Raw genomic sequence first — 13,347 nt, 5'->3', positions numbered from 1 at the left:
TCCTGAGCAGACATTCACAGAGTATTAAGAATTTTAGTGAATGCCTCTACTAGGAAAGATGGAGACTAAAGCAAATGGAAATGAAGATGAAGAGTTATGGCCACGTGAAAAATAGAAACTCAAAATAACTACCAAATAAGGCAAAACAATCTCCCAAACAAATCTCTTATTCTGAGAATATTCAGGATACTATAAAACACAAGATACTATGAAAATACCAAAAGACTACCCAGGGAAAAAACAAGAACACTCTTGGAAACATGATAGCAATTCAGCAGCCAGGGCAGTGGTTAAGAGCATTGACTGCAGGCTGGAGAGATGGCTCAGCGGTTAAGAGCACTCACTGCTCTTCCAGAGGTCCTGAGTTCAATTCCCAGCAACCACATGGTGGCTCACAACCATCTGTAATGGGATCCTATGCCCTCTTCTGGTGTGTCTGAAGACACATACAGTGTTCTCATATACATTAAATAAATAAATAAATCTTTTTTAAAAAAAGAGCATTGACTGCTCTTCCAGAGGTCCTCAATTCAGTTCCCACCAACCACAAGATGGCTCAAAACCATCTACAATGAGATCTGGTGCTCTCTCTGGGCTGCAGGGATAAGTGTAGGCAGAATGCTGTATACATAAAATAAATCTAAAAAAATGTTGCATGGCTTCTTTAAAAAAAATACCCATGTTTTGTAAATGAACTGTTTAAAGAATTCAGCAGGCAAGATGGAGTGAATACACTCCTAGAAAGTAGAGCAAAAAGATCGAAAAGTTGCAAGGAAAATGAACAAACAAAACAATACCACTACAAAACCAGTCCCAGAAGCATAACACCTGGATCACAAGGATCCTGACACACATGAAAAACAAAACCAGCAACAACTAATTGAAAGAATGTCCTAAAACAGAGGGTGAGTTTCCACTATAAAAAAGATCATTGAATACAGAGGGAAAAAAATGAACTAATTTATTAGTACTCATTGTAAGATCTAAGGTATTTTATAACATATCAGATATAAGAAATGAAATTTCTTCTAAAAATTTGTAAGCAGCACTAAATGGACCATAGAAAACTTCCAAAGAAAATGTCTTATCAAGAATTCTTACCCCTATTAATCTTCTCAAAATTATGATACCTACATTCTTCATCAAGAATACAATTTTTCTAAGAAAAAGTCATGAGAACAAAAAGAATTTCTAAGGTGACTTTATAAAGTCACCTCAGGAACAACCAAGGTGGATAGACTATGGTGAGCAGATGGATAACATGCTGAAGACTGTCATCACAAGGAGACAACTCAGCTAAGTGAGCAGATGAGCCCCAGTTTCTCTGGGCCTGTTTTACTAAGCCTGTACTAAGTGCTGCTGCCTCATCTGATCTATTAAACTCATGTCTTACTCCTGAGATCTCCAGGGAACCCCTGTTCTTATAAGATAGGACAAGCTTGCTCACCCTGACTATTTGGCCTGCAGCTCCAGTATCTGACTCCCTCCCACCCTCATCCCAGCTGTGGTGAGTCCTGTTTCCCAGGATTTATTCTAATCAGCCACTTCCACTGGAGATTTTTAACTCCTGAAGAAACTGAAGATAAGCAAAGCAAAGCTCTGCCAGGATTAGTTTTCTTTGGGAGCCTTCACTTTAAAGAGGAAAACAGCCAGGTGTGGTACTACACATCTTTAATCCAAAGAAAGGTGGATCACTGTGAAATTGAGGCCACCCAGGGCTACACAGTGACATTCTGGATCCAAAAATGGGAGAAGGAAATACCACATTCTTACCATAGCAGGTTTAATATTTACTTGGTTTTTTTCTTAAGCACTGTTTTCACTAATATTTAAGCAAAGATGTTAATAAAGAAAAACAGATGAGAGCAGTAAAGCCAACACAGAGAAGACAGCCTTAAGGACAGGACACTTAAACCAGATGAATGGCTTTCAAATGCTCAGGAAAGAACTCTGCTATTGCCCTTAGGACTGACTCACACATCGACTGCTTTGTTTATTCTGCTTGTTAGTATTAGAATATATAAACTAAGGCTTCCAAATCATCTGCACCTCCAGGTCCCAAAATAAGACTGTGTGGTATTTAAAACAAAAATAATAATTAAAAAAACCAAATAAAAAACAAGGCAGCTGTCATTGTCTTGAAAGGGCCAATTCATTTATTAATAAAAAAGTAATTATTTCTGAATCATGTCACTACACATACTATATTAATGTTTAATGATACATTTTACTAATATGTTAATTAATCATTACTTTCATTTTTAAACATAAGCTAATGCTAATACTGAACAGGAATTCTGATATTCTTAAGAAAATTTCCATCCTAAAGCTCATTCTATGTATAGTTTTATTAAAAATTAAATTCTCTTGGAAACGTATTACTCCTAGAAGAGAGTTGCAAACTCTCCATGTGTTTTATACCTGGGCTAATGTGGCAATCTGTGGCTGGGCTTGAACTGTCATTTGTTGATTTTCAGCTTCTGTTACAGCAGCATCTCCACTCTGCTGGTTGTCTGCTCCAGATTCCATGGTCATTTAGTTACCTACAATAATATGGAAGAGCGTTACAAGCACTACAGTGCTTTGTACTTGCGTTACTTTAAAGGCAAATTTCAAGTTATATAAATAGGCTACTTGGGTTGGGTTAGTAATGTACTTAGTGATCTAGTTAAAACAGAATGCAGCTGACCTTTTACTCAACTTGCTCAAATCTGCTTAGCTATAAACTCTAGTAACATCAAATAACAACAACAACAAAAAAAGAAAAAAAAATACAAAGTCTTCTTTGGGTGTTTCTTCCTAATAGGAAATAAGGAATGGTCCCTCTCTTGATTGGTCCTTTACTACTGAGGAGGCCAAAGGTGGCATCAAAGCTGATTTTCCCAAGCTGTACCAGTTAGGTTCAGAAAGGACGGAGAAAGCAGGAGTGAAGTCAGGTCTGAGATTCTGGCTTCAGATCCCTCTAGGTATTTCATCCTGTCAAAGCAAGAAGAGCAACTGTAAGCTGCTCCCTAGCATGTAACTGGTGACAGGGCAAATCAAAAGCCCACATAGGGGGGCCACAGAGGTAAAAAAAAAAAAAAAAAAAAACTAATAAAAAAAGCCAGAGCCTAATCAGAGACTTCAAACACCAAGAAGGTCATGGTGTTCACTCCTCACTCAACACGACACTACATGCACACACACAAAGAATGGGTAGGTCAATGTTGGACTCTAGCACCTTTGGACCTGGTTTTGCATATCTGTGCAGTGTTCCAGCACCTCACAGCAGCAAGAATCAAGAGACAAGAGCTCTTAGGTGCAGTAGTTATATGCAGATTTTAGGAAGTTTTCAGATAACTGGGGAAGCAATCATTTCTAAATAATTTTGGGGACAAGAAAAAGGGGAATACTTCTAGTGTGTGCCTCTTATAGCTCAGTGCCTACATATTACCAGACAAAAATGAATTTATCATGAGTGATATCTATACTTATCTCTCATATACCAGAGAAATTTCAATGCTTTACCAAACGACTCTAAAACTAATCAAAATAGACATTCATCCTTATTTAACAAGTCATTATTTATAATACTTTAAGTTGAAGATAAAATGCCATTTCAGAAATTAATATAAAAAGTTAGAAATATCAGTATCCATAAAACATAGATGACAAAGCAAAAAGGATCACCAGACTTGACAACATGGTTATTTAGAACAGTTATAAAGCTCCTGAGGCACTGGGAGAAGTAACTGCCAAGACCACCACAATATCATGCAAAACGCAACTATGAATCAATATGAAACTCACAATAGTTTACAAAAAAAGTAGTTCAAAGGTATCTGGTATAGATTTTAATACCTCAAAACTAGAAACATTACTTTTAGAAAGGATATGAAAAGAATTAATGCAGTAAAAAGAAACCTCTGCCTACAATATAATGACATTACATACAGAAGAATCTCATTTATAATTAAAAAACAAAGTGTGGCCATAAAAAGGATTTGGGGAATTAAACACTAAGCTGGAAATATCTACAAAATCTTTTATAAGATGGCAAGTCTCATCATTTGGTATTCTTTTTGCATACTTTAATATCATTACTAGTTGGAGACTATTTTGCTTTTAGGGATTCAAGAGTGTTTGTATAGTTTAAGAAATACTCACCAATATCAAAAATCATGAATATTTCTGAGCTATGAACCAAAATTCTATTTCAACTGTGATTTGGAGAGACCCACTAACATTTTCTCAAACCTCACCTAAAAAAATTACTTATTTTCATATGCATTAGTGTTTTCACTACATGTATGCCTGTGTGAGAGTGTCAGATCCCCTGGAACTGGAGTTACAGTTGTGAGCTGCCATATAGGTGATGGGAATTGAACCTGGGTCCTCTGGAAGAGCAGCCACTGCTCTTAACTACTGAGCTCTCTCTCCAGCCCCATCACATTTTTGTTTTTAAAGTAAAAGTACTTATTTTGGTTGCACTGTTCACTCTGTATTTGCAAATAAAGAAAAAAACCACAAAAAACCTAGTTATAAAAACTTACAAAATTATCATACCTGTTATAGTAAAAAAATTTAATAAAAACATAATGTTAAAAAAAAAACAAAACAAAAACAACTGAAACAAATTGGCTATCCCAAAACTTATCTACATCTTTGACTTGAATGAAAATGGCATGTGGAACAAAGTTAAATGAACACCTTAATACTCCTTTGCAGATAAAATATACACGATCATTTTAAAAGACTTTATTCCAAGCCACACCACTTCAAATTTTTGTTAATTTACTTATTTATACTTATGCTGCCATCCACACATAATTTCACTCTACCATTTGATCAAAGGTAGTCTACAGATGGGTCATAGCCCTTGTTTCTATTGAGAACAGCCTGAGACTACTTGCCTTTAGAGTTTTTGGTTCAGAAAATAGAAATTCTAAACCATAATAAGAGAACAGAAAAATTTAAGTAGTCATAGCTGCAGACAGTCAAAACAGGGCTATGATTTTCACATCCCCTCCCTGCAACTAGATACTATTCTCATTAGAGAACTACTATCATTGGAGACTATGGTTATTTCCAATAGCAACAAGTCCTCAACTGAACTGCTGGCATCTTATTACCTCTTCATTGTGGTGACTACTGACCCTTATTTGGGGCAGGAATCAGTCTTAAATGGTTAGCTTTTAGCTTAAATGGATGCCAACCAAATGGGCAATGGTATAAATAGTGTCTTTCCCAGGAAGACAGTGCTGGTAAGAACTACGACAGGTGAGAAGGTTCTTGGACTCCATTCCAACACTCCTGCTCTTCTCCTTTCTTACAACACCATCTTTCCAGTTGGCCTGAGCTGACGTTTGAAGTAGGCACATTCATGTCACCTGTTTGTCTCCTAGTGTGGAAAGAACAGACTGTGAAGCACCATGTGAAGGGTCTTCAGTTTTTCTAACCCAGTGTCATATCCAGGTACAGAATTACCTATCAGAAACAATTTGTGAGTTCCTGAACAAAAAACTAGTCCCTGGTACTGAGGCAACAGCTCAGCAGGTAACGGTGCTTTGCCATGCAATCCTGGCAGCCTGACTTTTAATCCCAGGAAGCCCGTGAACTGTAGAAAGAGAAAGCCAAATGGACACCACAAAGTCTAACCGCCATCACTACCACCCCCACCACGTACATAAGTATATTTTTAAAACCATAACTCTTGAAGTTACTGGACTTAGAATTTTAAAATTGCAATGGGCTAATTCACAACAAAATAATTTTATTAATATACTTTACTAACAATAGGCTTAAATTTGATCAGTTTACATTATATGCATTATGCTTCTATATGCTAGGCACTGTTCAAGTTATTGGGTGAAACTGTAAACAACTTTCTTTTATAGAACTTGCATTCTGCTGTGCAGGAACAGAACAAGAAAACAGGCAAATAAAATGCTACATCAGAGGGTGGAAGTGTGTAGGAAAATTAGCCAAGTATAAATAGTGGCAATATTATTTGTGGCATATTATCCAGTATTCTGAAGGGTGACGAGTGAACCTGTCTAACAGGCTAGCATTTAAATTCCCGTAAGTAGCACAAACACAGAAGTGTGCTGGACCGGAAATAAATTTGGCAGCACTGGCTCCCTATCTGTCTACACAAAGTTAACACAAATTGCCATCAAACTGCAAATTAAAGCTTACCAAAGAAAGCCAAACTGCCACTTTCACAATCACTAAGTGAAAGAAGATTGTATACCTCTGCTTCTTTTTCCTAAAATATTCTGAATTTCTTAAGAACCTCAGTCTTTAAGATCTTCAACACTCTACAAGTTTTTGAGAAATAAATCTATGTTCAGGGGGCTGGATATTGTCAACAGTGTCTACTTTTTCTGCAGAACATACTGTTCCTGCAGAGTACCTAAGTTTAGTTCCCAGCACCCACCGGAGGCAGTGGAATAATAACTCACAATAAACTGAAACTCCAACCCCTGGATCCAAGGCTATCTCCTGGCTTCTGTTAGCACCTGCACAAACATGCCCAGCCTTACACCTGCATACATACTTAAAAATGAAATAAATCTTAAAACAAAACAAATCAAATCTCCTTATAACCTGGCTATTAAAGCCCTTAAACTCAAATTTAATTCTTTTAAAGTGAGATAAGATTTCAAAGAAATGCTTTTCTAACTAATGGAACATGTGCTGTTTGTTAGAATGGAAATAACTTGTTAAAAATGAGGAAAAGATTTTTCAGTGTAGGAATTAGATCATAACTCATCCTCAACTCTTAAAATTCCAAGGATTTAAAGAAACCACATAAACAGAACTCAAGTTTCTAGGGCAACTTCAGCAAAAGGCGTATATTTGAGCACATAATTTAACAACTGACTGGGTAGGGAGATGAGTCAGCAGTCAGAGTGTATGTAGCTCACTCATAGGACTGCTTGTTTTCCAGCAGCCATGTGTCTAGCAAGCAGCTCACACTCAGCTATCCCCAGCTCCAAAGGACCTGACACCTCTGGCTTCAACAGGCACCTACATGTATGTACACACACACACACACACACACACACGCAAACATGTTCTGCAGAAGTATAACCAGCCTTACATGGGGTACAATGGTTTCTAGTTCTTTTGTACTTATTTTGAGTTTTGTGAAGTTTAAAGCATTGTCAGCTCATCCTTTCACCTCTGATATATGCTCCTTTTCTGAAGTGTCACTGACGAGAGGCAAAAGCTCAGGTTCTGTGTGACAGATGTTTCACAGCTGTACGCCTCTGCCTTGTCCCCTTGCAGTTCTTTCTTGTTCACCTTGAAACATTTGCCATTAGACATTTTGCATGTCTAATCTATCAGATCTGAAATGTATGTTTTCAAAAGAAACTGAGCAATGTTCCAAGTTTCTGAGACTAATAGTCTCCTGGTGGTAAATATGGCATCCCTTCATTGAAACCAGGTAAGAAAACGGAGTATTCAGTCATCATATGTATGCTAACTTACAAACATACCCAACTTAATACTTATTAACTTCAACTGTCTTAACCTGAGATTAAGTCAGACTGATTATGTTCTAACAAAATGGAAGTGTTGTACGTATATTTTGAAAGAACAAGACAGACAATGAGGTAAACTAAATGCTATCTATATCAAGTTTATTAAATTCTCTTCTCAAATTTTCTGAGTCCTAATTAAGACCCTTTTCAAACAGAGAATGAATCTACACTTAAGAGTTTCTTCTCGGGGGCTGGAGAGATGGCTCAGTGGTTAAGAGCACCAACTGCTCTTCCAGAGGTCCTGAGTTCAATTCCCAGCAACCACATGGTGGCTCACAACCATCTGGGATGAGATCTGATGCCCTCTTCTGGTGTGTCTGAAGATAGCTATAGTATACTCATATATAATAAATAAATAAATCTTTAAAAAAAAGAGTTTCTTCTCTAGATAACAAAGGCAAGACACGTAATATGAAGGTGACTGTAATGTAATAACTAAAATTAACTCTAGTGGCTGGAGAGACAACTCATCAGTTACAGGTCTTTGTTACTCTTCAGCGATCAAACTTAGGTCCCAGCACCCACATCAGGCGGTTGGTTCACAACTACCTCTAACCCTGCTTCAGGAAATCACATTCTTCTTGCCTCTGCAGGTACCCAAACACGTGTTGCACAAAGTAAATTCCAGATGCAAAGGGAGACTTTTCAGTCTTTACCCTTTCATTGACAATGTATGCCAAAAATAAACACCAGTGTGAACTACTACTCCAAATGAAGACAGAAAATAGCAACACTGCAGTGTATTGACTAAATCCCCTGCTTTGTTTGCTTAACCAGAGAAAGTGTATTTCAGTATTTGATGGTTTACTGTAGTTTTGTAACTACCAGGTTATTGGAATGCCAGTGTTAACCAGTTTAACATGTAGAACAGCTTAAGAAAAAGACAGTTCTCAAGCAAATATTCAGCAAGAGTAAGCTAGCAAGATGTTATGAGATTTATATAAACACTGTGTAACTTAAAAGACATGACTATCTCGTATATAGTTTCTTTCAACAAGCTAGCTGTCAAACATCAAATCCAAGTTTTTTGTCTTGTGTTTACAGTACTGGAAACATTTTCTTTAAGGTGAGACTACACGTGATTCTAAAAACAAGCTTTCTGGTACCTGGTAAGCAACTGCAACTCTACAGCACTATGTAGTCATCTTTAATGATGGTACTAGTGTCTTATCTACCACGTGCATGTGTAAGTATGCTGCTCAGAGGGCTTCTGTAGTGGACTCTTACCTTCTACCATGCAGGTTCCTGGGACTGAACTCAGGCCATCAAGCCCAGCAGCAAGCATATTTACCCAACAAACCACAGCACTTTTCTGGCAACATTTTTATCCCACCTCGTTCCAGTGAACTTTCTTTACTAACACCCACCTCACACAGCTCTTTACACTGAGCCTTTTAGGAAAGCCGACCCTTTTAGGCAATGTCTACATGTAAAGTGCTACAAATGGATCTTGAAGCTCATTTAAAAATTTTTATTTATATATGAGTGTTTTGTGTGTATATATGGTACTTGCCAGAAGAGGACACAGATCTCATTACAGACAGTTGTGAACTGGAAGAGCATCCAGTACTCTTAGCTGATGAACCATCTCTTCAGCCCCAGAAACTCATTTTTTAAAAATAAAAAGTACTACATACCTTCAACAAGTAGTTAATTTTATAAAGTAGTTTTCAACCGAAAGAGAGGGAAGCAGTTTTAAGTTCTGCATTATAAACTAGTTCAATACTCAAAATGTAAGGACCCCAAAGCTATGTATGACCTGCAGTTAAATATTTAGTTTTCTGAGGTGGTCAGCAAATCCTAAATGACTGTGTGAGACTACATTCAATGGACACTGAATGCCTACTCGTTTTGATTTTGTTGGTGGTGGGTTTTTTTAAGAGGTCTATAAGTTTAAGCAGCAGTGTTAGTGATTTTGAACTTAGTCTTGAAATTCTTGATGAAATATTTACAAGTCAAATATGGAACAATGAAAACTCAGCTCCCTCAGGTGGGACTGCAAGATGGGTAAAGGGTAGAGAACTCACATTCTGGCTTTAACCAGACAACTAGAGATGTTGTGAGGTCTGTAAGGAATTTATAGGCTTCAGGGCTACCCTCACTGTCTTCAATATTATAAAAGCAGAGAACTGTCTTTATAGTCAACAATGAAACTACAGAAGAGAAATATGCAAGTCATTTTAATATGCTGCTTACCAGACAGTCAGCAAATGAAAAAAATGAAAGATATAGCAGGCTACATTTTAAATAGACCATGGATATTCTATAAAGCTGATAAATAGAATGTAGACAATGATACAAACTTTATATATTTTTATTGTGTTTATTTATTTGTTCACATCATGGTTTATTCTTGATACTACACACTGAATCTGGACAAATATGTAATGCCATGCATCCACTACTATAGTATCAGACAGAATATTTTTTCTTATGTACAGTTTTGAGAGACAATTTATTTTAAGTTCAGTGTTTTGGTCTTGAAATAATCAACATGAAGTCCAACCTTCTACGGAGACATACTTCTTTACTACCGTGACACTGACTTCTCAAGAAGTTATTTTGATCAACACAACCTCAGCACTATGCTTAGGCTTTAGAGGAAGATACACTGTGTAAAACATAAAGATTAATGAAAATCCAAAGCACAGAAGACTTTTTTAAGCTACAAAAAGTAAGCTTCCTCTTTATTAAAAGAACAAAACCTGCAATTAAGCTGGGCTTGGTGGCACACACCTAAATCCCAGCACTCAGGGGGTAAAGGCAGACTCATCTCTGAGTTCAAGGCCAGGTCTACACAGAGAAACCCTGTCTCAGGGAAAGAAAAATCAACAATTACAGTAAACTTATTTTGTCTGCTTCCTCTAATCTGTACAACTCTAAAAGATACCACTGCTAACCCTTCCTGTCAAAATTATGGCCCTAAAAAGAATAAATTACTAAAGAAATGTTCTGTGTTTCCTGCACAATGGGTGACCAGGAAGTAGCAGATTAAAACATGTAAGAATGTCCTAGTTTACTATCCAGTTAGAGATGAAATATTGTATCAAAGGAGACAAATTAATAGTTATGACCTGGGCATCTATAAACATTCCCTCTAAACAAGCATTACTATTTGGTAAGTTGTTGAAAAGCATGCACATCCATTTGGAAATGACTGGGATATAAGAAATTGGGGGTGGGAGCATGAACTCTCTACTAATAAAGATCTGATTAAGAAAATTAAGGCATTTTCCATGACCTATACTAGAATATTTCCTCCAAGTGAGCTATTTATAAACTAAAGTTGATACTGCTTGGAGACAAACTTTAGGAGTTATTAATAAAACAAGATCCTTGAAGACTTTTTCCAGATAGAATGGGACAAAAAAACAAGCACTCTCCTATAACAGCGAGTACATCATTTACACTCCACAGGACCAGTTTAGTCTTCTTCAAACAAACAAATGCACTGAAATTTTCCTCACGTCTATAGATGTCTCTCTATATAAATTTCCCAAGTAGTTTATGTAATACACTATACTTACTCTGACATCATAAATTTACTAAAAATTTTAGCCAATTATTATGTTATATTCAAAATTGCCACTTCTTGGGTTTTTTTATCTTCACTTTCTTACCTAAGTCACTCCAAAAAGAGCATAAGGACCTAGATTAATGGAGAAGGAAGTGGAACATAGTTTTGCATCCATTCATTTACCTGTTTTTCATTAAGCAATGCTATTGTTTGCTGGATTTTCAGTAACTTGAGAAAAAAATGTGACATTTAGAAAAAAAATTCTAAAGGTACAAGCAACAGAAGAAAAATAAAACTGATGAACCAGAAATAAAAATGAAAAATTTCACACCTCAAGCGTGATGGCATACTTTTAATCCTAGAATTTAGGAGATTAAAGCAGGCAGATCTCTGTAAATTTGAGGTAAGCATGGTCTATAGAGCAAGTTCAAAGCCAGCCAGAGCTATATAATGAGAACTTGTCTGGAAAAAAAAACCCAAACAAACAAACAAAAAAAAAATGAAATGACAATTGATAAATGGGAGAGAAAAATATAAATCATGTACCAGGCAAGGCAAAGGATCCAAATAAATACAATTTTCAAAAATATATAAAGGACCAATAAGCACATTTGAAAAGGTGCCCATACCGTTAGGAAAATACAAATCAAAACCATCAAGACAAGAAAGAACATAACGGAAAAGACAGACTATACCAAGTATTAGCGAGGACATGGAGACATTAAGCCCCTGATACACTGATTATAAAATATGTGCAGTAGCTAGAAAATGACCTGGCAGATCCTTAAAGCAGCTGTGACAGAGGTAGCACACAACCCCACACTCTCTTTCCTGGTATGTATATAAGAGAAATAAAAATGTTTATATCAGCATAACTCAGTCAAAAAGTTCAGTGTTCATGAATTAATAAGTAAAGCATTGAGTATAATATGACTATTATTTGGCAACATAAATTAATACTGATAAATACTATATGGGTGAACTTTGAAACATTATGCTAAGAAATTCGCCATGATGCTAACACACTGTGTGCTTTTATTCATATGAAATGTTCAAAAACAAACTAATAAAGCACAGAGCAGATAAGTAGTTGTCTTGGGCTGCTGTGTGGGAAGCTTAAGGAGTGTTGGTTTTTTTCTGAGGTGGTGAATATGTCCCAGGGCTGACCTTGGCAGTAGATGCAAAACTGGCAAAAAAACATTAAAAGTCATAAAACTGTACCTACCAAGTGGGGAGATTATATATAATAACATTTTTAAAAGGTTGATTGAAAAGCTATGGTGTCCTTTATAATACAATACACTGGAAGTACAAAAATTACATTCTAAGACAGTCATTGTATTGTTCATATGTGTGTGTGTTTATATATGTGTAATACACACATATTTGCTTCTCATATAAAATTTGAAACTTGTGCCATGAAGATTCATATTCAGGATTCCTTAGAATGTCACTCTGTAGCTAATCTAACATTCTCTTTACCGATTTGTGCACATGCCCAGTTCATTCTCCTTCAGTGTCCTCCTTTGGTTGTAGACTCTTTTTACTTCTACCTATACAACATTTCAGTACTCCATTTAAATGCTACCTGTCCATCAAGATCCCCATGTGCATTACTTCCTCTTCTAAACTCTACAGGTCTTTGTGACGGCAGAGCCGTGTCCTTGCATCACATACCCTACAGTGTGGTGCTGCAAATTCTTTGTGGCTAGGAGACATATTTGGGCTTTTTTACTTATAGCATTTAAACATCTTCAATAACCCAGGAATTATTTTCATAACTACCTGAATTAATTTTCTGGTGATTATTTTACCAACTATAAATTGATGATCATTAAAATGGTCCATGAACAAAGTAGGTTGATAAATTGAAACACACAACAGCAGGATATCACTATTATTATTTGCAGCAAACTACAGGCTTCTATTGATTCAATAAAATGATACCACTTTTAACCCTAGTACAAAAGGCTGAGGTAGGTAGATATCTTGAGTCTACGGCCAACCTGGTCCACAAAGTAGTTCAGGACAGCCAATTCACAAGGGAAGACTTCTTTCTGTCTCAAAACAAATAAACAAAATCACACAAAAAAGAAAAACCCTAAGAAGAATAAAAATGCTTCAAATAAGCAATAATTATCGCTTTGGTGATGAAAAATAAAAGACTTTTCAAGTCTCTTTTCGCCAATTGCTAAAACAAGCAGGAATAAATTTCTGGAAAATATTTCGTTATATCCTGGCTGAATTAAACACTGTTTGTTAGATCTATATCATAATTACAACCAGATTCTCGCATGTAAA

General features: G+C 36.3%; 1 protein-coding gene across 2 annotated transcripts in view; it reads right to left on the bottom strand.

The window, feature by feature from the left end:
• The window catches only part of CREB1 (cAMP responsive element binding protein 1), a 60,130-nt gene that overhangs the window by 40,799 nt on the left and 5,984 nt on the right, over positions 1-13,347 (bottom strand). For both annotated transcript variants that reach the window (XM_080933388.1, XM_080933387.1), the window contains exon 2: positions 2,422-2,543. In XM_080933388.1, the coding sequence (XP_080789514.1) occupies positions 2,422-2,535 (114 nt within the window). In that variant the 5' untranslated portion in view covers positions 2,536-2,543. The remainder of the gene's footprint in view (positions 1-2,421; positions 2,544-13,347) is intronic.

The sequence above is a fragment of the Micromys minutus genome, assembly GCF_963924665.1.
Source record: "Micromys minutus genome assembly, chromosome: 19".
Lineage (NCBI taxonomy): Eukaryota > Metazoa > Chordata > Mammalia > Rodentia > Muridae > Micromys > Micromys minutus.
This window is presented reverse-complemented; position numbering and strand designations above follow the sequence as displayed.